The following is a 15,902-nucleotide window of genomic DNA, read 5'->3' as shown; positions in this document are numbered from 1 at the left end:
TTCAGTGAGACCTTTGAGTGAAGGATTAGTATTTAATTACTCAATGGTGAGACGCTTATGCTTTCTTCCAATCGTCCGATCGGTCGCCACTCGCTCGCTTGATGGCTTCGCATGTCTATCGATTTAAAACAGAACGAATGGACCGATTACGACGAAATTTTGCAAGTGGATTCTTTATCCTTTATCTTTATTCTAAATCGGAGTTAATGAATTGGCAATGTAGGCCGAAAAATAAGGCAGGCCCTTTTGACATCTCCGTTAGTTATGAATCGAATTGCATGACATTCAAATCGGGCATAGCTTTAGCGATATACCTAATACGAAATGCCTAATCGATTCAACATTTACAGTGCCTTTTTGGCGCATCCTAAGCATCTAGGTACTTACAGCTTTATATAATGTCATTCCATTACTCTCGAAAAGACTAAAAAACAACTTTTTTAAATGAGTTTCGCTTTGCATTTCACATGCATGCATGAATTGGTTTTATAGTTATACTTAGGCCTTTTTTAAAGCGTTTCTAGAGCTGTGCTTCAGCTGTGCTTTGAAGAACGTGTATAACAACATTCTAGAGCATTCGATTTCCCTTCCCTCAGTTCGTTTTTAAAGAAGTCACAGATCAAATTTTGTAGAATTGAGAGCATTATTCTAGGCTCTTTACAAAGTTTTATTGTTTAGTGAATTAATTAGGTAGAGACGCAATCTCCATAAGACAAATCGTAGTCACTTTTATCTCTTACTAAGCATTCATTGCACCTTCTCTAACCAACACACTGAAACGCCGACTAGAAACTTGCCGTCGGGATCTGAGATTCCATAAGCTCTGTGTAAATCTCAGATCCTACGTTCGCGACGATTACTATTATAGGCGTTGCGCCTCTATCCTATCTGTATTTCTTCACTCAATGGTTTTATTCTTCAGAATCTTTCATGCCCCTAGGCACTTTCCAGGGGTTTCTGTTCTACGTCGGAACTTTCTAAACCCTTACGTTTTGCCGCTTTCCAAGTCTAGGTACCCTTCAGTGCTTGCTAGGCGCAGCTATCTGTGGAAAGTGTTCAAACCACCATCTTTGGAGAGTATTCTAGGCCCCCCTAGTTACAGTGTGTCTCACTAAATTTATGCGTCACAAGCCGCGACTGTTGTCAAAACTCAATTGTTAATGGAGACTTTGTCGGATTTAATGAATTCTGCCCATCATACAATAATCCCAACACTTTTACTTTAATGCAAAGTTCAAAAAGATCAATAATCACACTGGTTACCCCATGCCATAAACAGACTAGGCTAGAATAACGTACAGCGAGAGATACAGCAAAGAGATAATCCAGGATAGAGAAGTAAGAGCTGGAGGTGTCACAATAAAAAGATAAGAACAAACAATATTTTATTTATTTTTTATTCAATAAAACCTAATTTGCTAAAATGTCTGTAAATAATTCTTTTACATCTTTTTTGCTACCTTCTTTCAAAATGAAATTATTCCATTCCTCTTTATTTCTTTTGTACATGGTCAAATTCACTTTTGCCGAAATAATTCGACCAAATTGCGTATTCGACCAAGCACCATCCTTATGTGACAGTTCGTTCATGATAGTTTTCCGATTTTTTAAACTTGTAACATTCCAGATTGCCTCAAAACTACGAGATCCATATTTATCTGCAGCTAACTCTTGAAAAGTGCCCTAAAAATAGTTTACCAAAATAATCATTTTAGTACAATCAAGAAGACGAACCTGTAACTTTTTAAACAATTTATCGCGGCTTTTTTCGCCCACATATTGACTTTTCACATAAATGTCGGCAATATGGCTTCCCATACGATTGCAAAACAGCTTCCTTAAGTCAATCGAGTCAATATCCAAAATGCTGTTGATAATTTTAATTGGCTTATTAAATTCGAGCATTAATTGAACCATGAGTGTGCCATGTAAATTTAATTTTGCACTTTGAAGATCTTCACCTTTACGATCGTTCAAATCGTCATATTTCAAATTCTTGCACAAACACAATACAATACTCAACTGACGTGACTCTGGTTCGTAACATTCATACACTTTCATTATATTCTGCAAACAATCACTATCTGTACTTTCAAAATCATCGTAATTTGCAACAATACCTGTACAAAACTTCCTTGCTTTGTCAGAAGACGTTTACACCCTTGACCCACAGCTAAAACAACACCAGAGTGGCCAGATTCCAAGATTGTGCTATAACTTTCTGAAAGCTCATCAAACATTGCCTCAAACTGTAATTAGACTGATTAATAATAAAGAAATTTTAATCGACTTTAATTTACTTCACTTTTTTCTTTGCAATTCCCCAGCAGCTTTTGTACAGAAAAATTAGTGTTCTTAATAAGCGATAGCCTCACTAAATTATTAACAAAACATTTAGCGTAGATCTGTGTGTAAAGTTTAGGAGAAGCGACTTCCAGGCAAATCTCTAACAGCATCATCACTGGCTTCGACATAAATGCATCGGGCAGTTGATTGTAACTTTTACCTTGATAATCATCAACACTACTGACTTTAGTAAAGCACTCATTTAGCAGTTTACTCATGTAGGCATCAAGAAGTTTAGCATCGACATTCTGCAACGATTTTAACAGTACTTGCAGAAGCCCAGATGTTAACTCTGAATAAGGCAGATCGAGAAACTGTGGCCACGCTAGTAGACGGTTGCCATAGTCTTTCACAATTGAGATATAGTCACTAATTTCACTTGCATTTCCCAAATTCTTCAACACAGTTCGTATAATATGATTACCGTATGTGTCCCAAACATAATCTTCCAAATTATTCAAGAGAAATTTGCTTATCTTCACTGTGGCTGCATTACACTGCTCTTTGAAATCTTCATTTTCATTATCTAGTGATTTCTGGCATGCTATCTCCAGCAATGTCTGAAGAACATGGCTAGCGAAAGGATCCGCACACAGTGGCCGTAAGTCTGATGTAAGGAGACGCATGTATCGTTCGAGATATTCTTGACTAGCAAACGGAAGAAATGTTTGTATAACCCGGCACCCAACTTGGTTACAACAACAGTTCACCTCTTGATCTTCAGTTTGTTGGAAAACATTGTTTACAAACAGGGCTAAAAGAGCAAATGAGGTTAGGTTCCAAAGCATGTGGAGGCTCACCTTTTTCTTCGTCCGAAGGAAAACCCTCTTTGTACACGTCCAAAATGCGTATGAAATATTGATAGGTTTCTGCATCCAACTGACTTCCCCTTCCGTACATGCCTTTTTTACCAAAACCTTTGGCATTTTTTAAGAAATTCTTCTTACGTTTGCGTTTATAGCGTTGTTGCTGTGGAGCATCTTCAGACATATCTAGCTCTGGTTATAGCCCAATTATTAATATTAAAATTAAAAAGATTGAAGCTATAATTCTATGTTAAAATGCGAGGTTATGAAAATTGTCAACATGAACGTGTCTCTACTACCAATAGCGTCGCCATTCGTCTACCGTGGCTCGTTTGCCTTAGCATCACGGGCTTATATACAGAGCGTTATAATCAAATGGGTTTCCTTGATAACATATATTGTGGACAGAGGAGCATTCGATGCCGATAGCGTAGATGCCACCATACTGTTAAGATTAGGCTGCTGATACCCAGATGTCCGTATTGCCTGATGTAAAATGAACGTAATCTTCTTCTGTGTTACTTCCCTGGCGGAACCTTGTTCTTCTATTGTTCTGAACAATCTGTTCATTTGAGCTTTTTTACGAGTCGTCGCCTGAAAATGTATTTATTATGTGTTCGTACCTCTAGATGCACTATGGGAACTAAATGCCTCTTTTTCTGATTTACGTCGTTCGGTGTTCCTTACCGCAATGATTCCTAACTCACATATTATTGAATTGAAGTATATATAATTTTGTTGTAGGTACCTGCGGTACAAAAAAGTATTCATTTAGTGTTTTTAAACAATTTAACATTTATGACGACGCCAAATTCAGTAGGAAACGTCATAAAAACCTGAAACCAACTTATAACATTATGAACTAAAGATTTAGTTTACTTAAACAGCAATTCAGTGCGTCTAGTTACGCTGTTACCAAAACGATTTATAATAATCTTCCGTGCCAATTTTTGTGTCCCTATGGATATGCAACAATGCCAACCCCAGTAACCTCTCTTCTGAAGTTGTCGTCCTCAACCAAATTATTTAAGGCGCCTTAAACCTCAAAAGCTGCGCTCTGCTCCGCAACTGTCATAGGTAAAACACAAAATATCTGTATCAATTTATACAAATTTGGATATAAGTCGTTGTTGCATTCTTTAAGCGTAGGAAGGAGTGATTTTTAAATATGTTTGGAATTATTACAATTATCCCACTTCCCACCTCTTTAGTTCGCCACTCGTTTTAAAAATCACTTGTCCAAGTTCCTACACTACCGGAAAGATGGCGGAACTGTGGCTAGCTCTCAACATTCATATTACACGGTATATCAGTAAAATCTTCCCCGGGAGATTATTATAAGGCTGTATCCTTCATAGCAAATGACCAAATAGTAAAAACTTACGCCTTACAATCTTAGTACAATCGTTTTACGGTATTGCTAGAATTTCTATAGAACATCCTTAATATTTTTGGATCCTTTTGAACTTTTAGGATCCTTTGGGGCCAAGTACCTTATTATTTTTCGGTCAAGCAGTATCATTTGACGGACGAGTTTTATATTGCAAGGATATTTTTCCCGAAATCGCCGTTTTTAATATAAAATTTCGATAGTCACATAGAAATTGTTATGAATAGCCTGCTAAAGTGACGGGAGGCAAAAAAAGTATTCAGATAAAGTGTTACTGCCACTGTCATGGATACAAAAATTTCCTGGCATAAAAATGAAATGAAAATATAAATTTTGATATTACTTAGTGATTTTTCTGCAAAACAGAGAATGGAAAAGACTAGGATAAGGTTATTACTATAATAAATTTTTATCTAAGCCTTAGTTTGGTTGGATTATGATAATTTCTTATACCGACGTTTACAATACTTACTTATGTTGCTACTAATTGAGTTTATCCGTATATTTTTAGCGTATTTGTCACGAAAAATACAAGTAGGTAATAGCAATTCCTTCTGTCCGTATGAAGGTTTTAAGTTTCAACTTTTTCTAGTGGAGCAGATTAATATTAATGTAAACGCAACTTAAACTAAAGACAGTATCGGTTGACATAACTTTTTTATTATTTTTTGTTAAACTAAAATATGAAAGTAATTCTGTACCACACCAAATACAAGATCCAAAAGATGGTCGTTCACTTGTTTACTTCTAAACTTTGTAATGGATAATTTATAGTTCAAAAAAAGTAACGCAAACATCACAATTATCTTTTGTTTTTTACCTCAGTGGCCTCCACAACCTTGTTATTACGACACAATGGCCCATAGGTATGTTATTAGAGTATGTAATTATCTTCAGTGAGATGCTTTTAGTCTAATTTTTGAATGAAACAAAAAATTAATTGTTTTCGTTATTTTAAAATGGCTATTAAACCACGCGAGGTACAACAAAAAAAGTGAAACTGCCTCACTTTACCCACATTGTTATATTCGCATAGGTAAATATAGAGCCACAGTATTATCATTATCACGCAGTAAAAGTGGCATCCGTCACAAGAATTTCGGTACAGAGGCCCACCCAGGGTGGATTCATAACCACCTTGGGCCATAGTGTAAGATTCTATTCTTTACACTATGGTTTTACATACAATTCTAAATAAAGTTTGAATATTTCCTACCAATACGAAGTAGGATTTTTGCGAATGAATGGGGTCCCAAATGTTTAGTTTGGAAGCTACCCTTAAAGATGTCCCCAAGTTTACATTCCTTATGACTATAAAATGCATCTTGTTTTAGAACATTGGGTATATCTTATCCGATTTTCCCAAAATTCTTACCCTTAAGTTACGCATCCCCAATTGGGAGTAACGAAATTGGTAGTCCTTTAATACGAATATGGGGAATCAGCAATGAAAATTACAAAAAACGCAATTCTTGCCCGGACAAGAATTAGTGATAAGAATTTCACGAAATTTCCTGGATGTATAAGTATGTTCTTTAGGTGCTGTAATTGTTACAAAGTGACGTTATCAGCACACTAAATTTGTACGTCGTCTGTGATTTTTCAGTATATTCTGTATAACTGAATGTGTATCTTATTTCAGTAAAAAAAACTTGTTGGACATGTGCCAAATTGAGTAATTGAATGGAACACACAGGTCAACAGCACAATACTACTTTTACCTGCACTTAGCCGATACCTTGGAGTCGTGGTATGAATTGGCCAGGGTATGGATGGCCTTATGAAAGTAGTAATCTTTTATCATTCCTATCGATTTATTGTGCATTCGTCATTATAATTTCTCACATACTGAGAAATAGTCACGGATATGACACCCCCGCCCCCTCCCACAGCAATTTCTGTATTTAAGACCCAAATATTTGTTACACGCCCTCGAAATATCTCCGACTAATACTAAGGGCGGCATTATGCCAAACAATTCACTGGCAAAAGGTGAAATTTTATTATTTTCGGTACTCCATTTACTTTTATTTATATTACCTACCCTCAACGTATAAATTTTTTTTTCATTTTGCACATTTTTTGTTTTTAGTTACCTACGATCACAAGAACACTTGACAAAAAAGACCATGGGAAAAATTATCGCTTCCGACCCAAAAGGTTCTCGACCGTCACTGTTGACGGCTCAACGTTTTTTTAACTGGTACGTTAACATTCATTGATTCATATACAGAATGGGTTTCGTACAATTTGTCTTAGAGCCAACTAACTACCCAATATAAACAAGTAACAACATAGCATCAGCCAAAATATTTTATGAAAATGTAAAAATATAAAAGGACTAATAGACATTTTTTAATTTGATGTATATTTAGTGGGAAAATTCGACTGATGCTGAGCTGACATTTTGGCATTTTAATATTTAAGTAGGTTAGTGTCGGTAATTCCACCTGAATGATTTATACTGCTATTTATAGATTACGTCCAAAAGCATTAAACACCATATTTTATTTATGGGACTAATCCTGTTTTAGACCCACCAAATAAAAGGATGTTCGATTTGTCTGGGTATCTCATGAGTGGTATGGAATAATTGACCTTAAGGTTTAAACAACCGTTTCAAATTAATCTTTTTACACATTTTGCAGTACCTACAGCTAAATATTTCATAAAGACATTTTTATATGTTGAAATTATTGTCGACTGGCAGAGCTGTATCTTCAACCGACCCTAATTTCATGCAGACGTCACTTGGAGCTATTTTAAATGAAGCACTATGTGTTCTATCGGTTATTTAAACTAGTCTTAATATGTACTACCTTTTCAAATGAGATACAGTTTTAGAGATGTCAGGTTAACGGTTTTGGAGATATTTGAGTTGTTTGTTTGCAAAATTTGATTGACCATCATGAAAAACATCTCTAACGTGTTCGCTTTGTGTAAACCGCTAAAGTTTATCATTTCACAAGAGATCGACTATTGGGAGGAATAACCGATGTAATACAGCGTGCTACATTTAAAAAGAAAAGTTACTGACTTCATAACTTGAAAATATGTAAAATTCAAAAACGTTTTATTTGATACATTTCCTTTGTGGTGAACAGTATTCTTTAGCAACTTTTTTTATTTGTTTTGTTTATTTATAGTTTGGCATGAAATTTAAAAATAGAATGGACTTAGACACCAAGACAGTGCTTTTGAATGTTTTCGTCACAAAATTGGTATTTATATTCATATAGGTATATTTATTAGCTAAGCTAAACCACAGACAATATTATGTTGTTGGCTAAACTACAAAATATTAAAAGGCAATTTCAAAAAGCATATGGGCAATCTTTCCCCAGTTGATTGATGTGTAAAAAATGGTGCTTTTGTATTGTACTTTTTCACTTTTTTTGGAACAGATCTATTGTCTTTTAAATGTTATAAAACCATAGCGAATCGTTGAGGTAATGTTTAACAATGAATGTTAAAATCGCTTGCATTCTATTCATGTCAAACATTTTTATCAGTACTGATAAATTTTACATGCCTAGTCTTCGTGGGATATCCTTCAACAACCATTCTTATAAGCCACGTGACTTAAAAATGTGTAAAAGTGAGTGTACTTATCTTAAGCGGAACGAAGGAAGTCTGGTAGCATGTTGCGATGGATTTGTTTAAATAATTTGTTATATTTAGAGCGCATTTAGCCATTTTACACATGGTAAGTCTTTGTGCCTATTTTGCGACGGTAGACGCTCACGTCTGGATTATGCTACCTACAAGTGCATGATTCATATAAAATTCTCTTTAATTATTTAGATACGCACTTCACAAGGGTAGTTGAAAAACATTATTCGACAGAACACCACATTGCAAACATTTGAACACGTATAATAGTAAACGACAGTCCAGTATAATTTTATTAGCAACAAATAAGTGATATTTTCGTTTGTTTTTGTTTTCTATATGAACAAATTAAGATAGGTTGATTAAATAAAGTAAATAAAGATTTTTCTAATTTTCTCGAAAAGGAATCGACCGATTTTAAAAAATCAAACACCAAAAGGACTTCGAAAGACCTTTCAAAGAAGCAATAATTATTCGATTCCACTTGTCATTTAAAATTTAGGGAATGCCCCCGTGGGGTGAAGTAGGGTTTTGGTTAAAAAGTTGTCCTCCTTGACAAATCTTTTTCTTTAATCAGTAGTTTTCGATAAATCCGTGGTGGGAAATTTTCAAACGAACACCCTGTATATATAATATGTGTTGCCATATTAGCACATTGTTTTAATTTATACACACTTTTTTGAGGTTGAGTAGAAAATAATATTAACTGAATACCTACTAAATTACCGCAATACTTTTGGCATTGACACGAATAGTTAGTGGTACTAAATTAGGTAACCTCGTACCTACGAGTAATAGCATAGTGTAACTTTAGGTTTAACGATTTTTTTGCGCTATTTCATGGTTTCTCATTTTTGCTCTTAACATTCCCACTTCGTGATTCAAGGCAATTCCTATTAAATTTATAAATTTATGGATCAATAATTATTTACATGTTATTTGCAATTCATTTCATGCTTCTTGAACGTTCTTTGGTGATTGGGCCGAAACGTTTATTACTTAGGTCACTCTGAACATTTCTGCAAGCTATAAAAACTACTCAGATATCAGAAAAACTTATTTTATTGATTTTCAAAATATTCTACTTTATCCCTTCCTTTCGATAAAACGAATGCTATTACTTTTCAGTCACATTCAAAATGAGGTTTTGAAAGGAAAGACGGCGTCGATTGGGGTTAAAAAACGATGACCGCGAAAATGTTCTGCGAGTCTTTAAATGTTTCTATTTTCTAACCAGAATTACATTTGGTCTTAATTAAAAATGTGTTAATTAATTCTTTGGAATTTCGAAATTTTCATAGTGGCGGGGGCTGGACGTGCCCTAGAAAAATTATAGTTATACCTTTTAAAGATTTTGTGATGTACTACAACGTTGCTTCTTGGGCCCATTAAACGAGCACTTTCAAAAACCAAAAACATAGAAATCGTCGTGAGACCATAAACAATCATAGTTTTATATGATTGAAACTAAAAGACGGCTGCTAGGTATACGCATTGCCATTTAAGTGCGCATTTGCTCTTTCCAAACATAAAAATCCGATACAACTGAATACCGAACGATCCTCGAGATCTTCACACATCCATCATTTTTACAACACACTTTAAGGGGTTGATTCTGTTCCACCAGATCAACATAGCTTGTAAAATAAATTTTTTGATTCCACATTAGTTTTACTTTTATTCGAGGTGCGTATGCACATACAAAATTTCATTCAAATGTCTCAACCAATAAAAAAATTGGGATTGTGCAAATAGAAAAGTTGGGTTGCGCATATCGCACGCGCGACTTTTTTTATCTGCATAGACATTCAGATTGGACATTCATATGTTCTTTGTAACAAGAGTTATAAAAGACCCCCTTTTTTGGAGGTTTGGACAGTTTTTGGGCTGGAACTTTTTGGCCCGTTAATGTACGTATAGCCGAGAAACAATAGCGGCATTTCTTATACCAATCCTAAAGAAAATGTGTATCAATTTTCCAAGCTATCGGACTAACGTTCCAAGATTATGAATTACGTCTCTCATTAAATTGCTTTCAATCCCGAGGTTAATTTTAAAGAAATGCTTAAGAATATGTTGACTATTTCTGAATACCTCGTAAATACTTCTCGCTTCTTTCATTTTATTTTAAAATAAATCGTAGGTATTCATAAATTGCAGTGAACTAACCTTATAGTCGAAGTCGGATTCCCTAATAAAATATAAATAATCGTACATTTACGAGTACATGTCAACTGTTATGCGTGAGATACCTACCTATATTTCGACCTAAGTTGAGATTGGAAAAAAACACTTTGAATATTCCACAGCTTTAAAACGGTCTCTATTTTAAAATCACGAACCGAACGCAATATTTTTCAGATTGCCTTTTAAAATACAAGATTTTGTAGATCAATTAACTCAAGAGATTAAAATATGCTGATGATTAAAGATTGCTTAAAGATCTTAATAATTGCAGTATGCACATATCTCTCTCAGGAAGAATATATCGTGTTCCTCTTAGAAGTTCTTTTAGAAAACCTCTACGTAGTCTTCTTGTAAGTTATACCTTGTTATCTGTCAGGGAATCGTCTTAGTGCAAGCACCTCCTTAGAAACCTTCAGCGAAAATGTCTTCCTAATTTTCTTATATTTTCTTTTTTATCTCGAAGGTCTTTCTTGAAGTCTACCTGAGAAACTTTCTTAGAAATTTTCTTCTGAAATGGGAAATCTTGTGCTTACTCTTGAAAACCTTTTCCTTAGAAATCATCTAAGCAATCTTCTTAAAAGTATTGTATGCACAGAATCTTCAAATATCCTGTGGGAAGCGTTTGGGAAACTATTCTTTAGGTGTTATCACACAAATATTTATTTGAAATTGCTAAGAAGTGAGCGTGTTGATAAATATTTGCTTAAACTACTACCTCATACATTTTCCTTTGGTGTTTGCCAAATACAAGTCACACAGTAAATGTTTAGTAAGTGTGACGTAGTACTTTGCCAGTCGCTGGAGCTCGTATAACGAATATTTTCTGAAACATTTGTTTGCTGTGGCATGAAACGCAAATATTTAGAATTTGTCAATTGTGTTGTGACTGAAACTGCGACCCAGTAAAAATTTCATACGGGGAGAGTTCAGATAGAAATTGAGTGGCGTTCAACTCTATTGGTAAATGGTAATGAAGTGAAGATCATATGTCCAGACTCCAGAACGAACTGTGACAGATTTTATTTTATTTTCCAACCCACCGCTAGTTGGCCTTTTATGCGGTGGGCTTGAGTTTGAACAGCGCTCACTGCAAATAGATCCTCAAAAGATGACGCGAATGAAACTCTCCAAAATAATCAAATTCGTGAACTCTGTGCTTTCACTTCCATTTTAACACGCCCGACTTATATACATCTGATAGTGCGGGGACTTAAAGGTCTCATACGACGTTGAAACCTTGGATTTTAAAGAAAGTATTTGTTCAAAAATTTAATAAAAAAAGAGATAAAAAGGTTTTAAGTGACGATATTAATTAAGAAAGTGTTTTAGCCTTTTAGGTTCAAGTTGACAGATGGAGTTTTCTATTATTAAAGAGTAAGGTTTATTGTGCGTTTCCATGTACCTATATTATTATCAGTTTTAGGGAGGTCTACAAATGACATCCCACTTTTATTTTTAAAAAATCTACTGTTTAGATCCCTAGAAACCCAGATCGGCCAGATCTCAATGATCAAATCAGTCCGCCTGCCTGTGCCCTCACCTCATTTCCTGCAAAGAAAATATCTCTAGTTGGCACACCTGTTCTTAGGTGGAAGTTAAACAGCAAAACAGCCGATGTTAAACAGCCGAAATGCTTTGGAAAATGTGCTATTTGTTGATTTATTATATCAATGAAACATTATTTTCCCAATGTTAGTAATCAATCTGGCTTCAGCCATGGCCTGTGAACTTCGAAATGTTAAATGAGTTAAATGAAAACATTTCATAATAGTAAAAGAATAAATTATTCAGATGCAGGCCAAAAGGGTAAATTTGTATTGCTTGGGGTGCATTAAGTATAGGGGCCAGGGGGCCACAACCGCCATTGCCCCCCTCCTCCCGGTAATTTTTGTTCACAACTATCAGAAAAATGTTCGATTATGTAATAATGGGCTTTTTTTGAAAATGTTTCGCTCCATGTTATTATATATACTTCCTAGTAACAAAGAAGAGATAAAACCCTGATTAGCAAATGATCGAGCATAAATTAGTATGTTAACAAGGTCGGCAATGTTAGAGTTAGTATACTACTATTACTGAATTTCATCACGATCTCGTGCTAGGAATTGTGAAAAAAAAGCTCTGTGTTGAAATTGAAACTTGAAACACGCACTTTTAGAAAATTTTCCAGTAATCATCGAGCTACCTACTGCGTGCGTGCGCAAAGGATCCATTCCTTTGGCTTTGGTGTGCTATGTGCCGACAAATCACGATGAAGTTCGTACAGCGTAAATTTACCTCTTTTTTCCCGGCGTTAAGAAATTTAGATTTCAGTCATTTCAGTAGCTGCCAAGCCAGTGATCTGATCTCGCTTATCGCAAACGCGCCAGCTTTTTCCACGATAAAATTAAAAAGGGTTCGCTTTTTACAAATTTCGTCACTTAAACTAATATTGTTATCAGAGATACATCGCGCTTCTGCATAGTAAATTAATAATTATTCGGTAAATTTGTTCTCATTACAATCAGACGTGTTTACACTTCAAACAGGTAAATTTTACAATATTGTTTATTTTCATTTTGACCTCACTTTCGTGCTTTTATCATTTGCTGCACTTTATAATCAGCGCACCTCTTGTCCATTGATTATTGAAATGCCGGCAAACGGTAGGAGGCAGCCGCTGTAAAAAATGCGCTCCACCTATTTTCAGTATTTCAGCTTTCAAAATTAAAACTACCCATCTGCATTCTTAACAGTCTTTTTTACCTTTAACCGGCTATATCTTCAATTATTTTTAACATTTTTGTTTTGCCGTCGTAATGAGTAATGGATTTCCAATTACCTACCGGAAAAGTGTTGCACAATTTATTTTACAATGTTACATACGAGGTTACATACATAGGCAATAATATTTTTATAGAAGGCAAAAATCTACGATATAGGATATAGCAATGCTGTCAAAGTGTTTTCCATTTAAATGAAATCTCAATTTATACAATCGATATAGACGAATCTTTTTCTTCTAGCCAATTACCTGGTGCTCACGGAAAGGGATGCAGACTAATCCTTTTAATGGGTTAACTTTCTAATATCTAATAGCTCATAAGTTCGTTAAAAATTCTGTCTACATGGTCAAAACATTTTATTTTTTGGTTTGATGCTGGGAAGACGATAGGAATGTAAATTTTTCTCATCGTGAGGTTGAAGCGCTCTAATTTTTAGATTTCCATTTCGATTATTGAAATGTAGGCTCAATTCCGAAAAACAAAGATAAATGCTAAATGGGATCACTGGCAATGACAATTCTCCATTTCATTGATCACCATTAAACTAATCATAGTTCCGAAAGTAAAATCGAGTAATTAAAGTATCCATTAGTGTGCCAGGTACTACAATTAGTGGATTAGGTAAAAAACGTATTCAAAAAAATTTGGGATATGGCAACTCTAATTTTTTATGAGTATTCGTAAAGAGTAAGTATATCTAGTTACATATGTGTGCAAAATTTCAAAATTTTATTGTTTGTCTAATTTTTCGACAATCGGTGAACAACAGCCAATCCTCTCGAGTCTCGTGACCAAATATGCGTTCATTGCGATGCTACACTTCTTATTTATTTTTATAACTTACTTATCATTGTGATAAAAGACGTCAAAATAATACCTACGTCAGTTAATTAAAAAATGAAGATTTGAGACACCCTGTATAAAATTTTATTACATTAAAAAAAGCGCAGTTGAAAATACAAATCGCCGTGTCTGGGCATATTTCCGAAAAAAACATCATATGATAAAACATGTTTAAAAAATCAAGTTTTTATAACACTGACATTTTAAACCATTTCTAAGATTAATTTAATCTAGATTGTTATGTTTTCTTTAAAATGCATTGTTCTTTATAAAGTACGTCGTCAATGGTAACGTCCTTTATCTACACTGCTTCAGTTTTCGTACCTAATTTTGTTGATTTTATTACCATGGTTGCCACCTATGCTAGCCTTGTGAAACATTTTACTATTATGATAAAACATTAATAAGAGACGCGAGTGTTATAAAAAATATTGAAGATAACACTAATTACTCATTAAAACCTCGCTAGGTACCTTCAGTCGCTCGGATTTACAGTGAGCAGTTCATTACTCATGTGTAAAGTACGTAGAAAACATCTAGTTATCTTAATAGCTATAATTACATGTCATACCTACGTTAACGAAAGTGAGTTGAAGAGCTTTTCAATTTAGTGACACATAACATTCATGCAGTGGCGGCTTGATAGGTGCCGCAATTGAGGCTGAGCTTCACTGCCTCGTTCACTGCCAAAGTTTCAGCATTTGAATTTATTTCACGTACCTAATGCAATTAATTATCACAATTAATTATGGTATACAGAGTATATTGTAAATTCATGAAACGTTTGCAGGAGCTTATATTTTAGCGCTTTCTGGTAATTAACGGATCTTTCTGAAAATGTAGAGATTCTTCTGGGAACTCGTCTATGTGGCTACTTTCCGATTATTTTATCATTTTTTTCAGTTAACGGAAAACAGGTCGAAATTGATTTTGAAGGCAAGCTATCATGATCACCTTCCTCTTGGAGGTATATATTCCGCACGTTTATGTAGAAACCTGCAAAGTTCTTGACAAACAATGTCCCAGATATCGTCGCTTAGTCCGTACTCCATAGTGCCGGAGCGTATTTTAGGCACTGAACCCAGCATCGGTGTGCCATACTGAGGGCTCCACTCCGGTATAAAATTTTTGGGGGCCCAGACACCGCACTAGGACCCCTCTCGGGCAGACCAGCAATTTGCTTTTGAAAGATAGCTGAAAAGTTTTTGCTACTGGTATCCTTACACATTACTGGGCGACAAAAAGTCTTTACATAGTCTCCTCACTAGTGCCGCCTACTTTATAGCTTAAAATATGCTCTGCATAGTGCACACTAGCAAAAATAACCCCATAGGTAGATACGCGTGAAAATAGACGTCTTTTAACGGTTTATTTATCCAAGTTATACAGAATAAACGATGAATTAATTAAAATTAAATTTTTAATGCGAAATTCTGATATCTTTCATTGTTTATGTTAAAGTTATTGTTTATTGTAATTTGCCTTGGCTAATAGTATAACAGCAATCAGGTTTTCATCGGCACTTCATATTTACCTAATAAATCTTTCCATTATAATTCGAATATTAAAGGTTCACTGTTTAAGTTTAGACACAACCAGTGTAGTTTTCTCTTCTGATGTCTAAGAGCATTAATGACGAATAATGCGAAATGACGTTCCTCGCATAGTGTGTTGAAAATACCATGAATCAAAGATCATACTACACGCATGAATGGTTCATCATATTTAGAGATTTTGTTGAACCATTTTTGATTCTAGCACGATAGTAATTCGACCCGAGATACGATCAAATCAAATCACCAAGAAAAGTTTTACAGGAAATGCGGCTCTGTTTAATAAGCTTTCCGGCAGTATTGCCATAGTTCAACTATATCGCTTTATCCATTTTTCGTACTCAAAATAACCCACAAAATTATTTAGAAAAATGCCAATTTAGGCCAGCTTTGAAATGTT

General features: G+C 34.8%; 1 protein-coding gene across 1 annotated transcript; it reads right to left on the bottom strand.

Annotated features, from left to right (window-relative positions):
- Positions 1–1,372: 1,372 nt before the first annotated feature.
- On the bottom strand, positions 1,373–3,461 carry LOC116159556 (nucleolar protein 9). Its single transcript, XM_031472562.1, has 5 exons — positions 3,147–3,461; positions 2,301–3,100; positions 2,121–2,249; positions 1,735–2,067; positions 1,373–1,683 (listed from the first exon to the last, which is right to left on the bottom strand). Exons 1-5 carry the CDS (start codon positions 3,334–3,336, stop codon positions 1,411–1,413), a joined length of 1,725 nt encoding a protein of 574 aa, XP_031328422.1. The 5' UTR covers positions 3,337–3,461; the 3' UTR covers positions 1,373–1,410.
- Between the last annotated feature and the right edge of the window lie 12,441 nt (positions 3,462–15,902).

The sequence above is a fragment of the Photinus pyralis genome, unplaced genomic scaffold (genome assembly GCF_008802855.1).
Source record: "Photinus pyralis isolate 1611_PpyrPB1 unplaced genomic scaffold, Ppyr1.3 Ppyr1.4_LG1, whole genome shotgun sequence".
Classification (NCBI taxonomy): domain Eukaryota; kingdom Metazoa; phylum Arthropoda; class Insecta; order Coleoptera; family Lampyridae; genus Photinus; species Photinus pyralis.
Note: the sequence above shows the minus strand (reverse complement) of the source record. Positions and strands in the feature narration are given on the sequence as shown.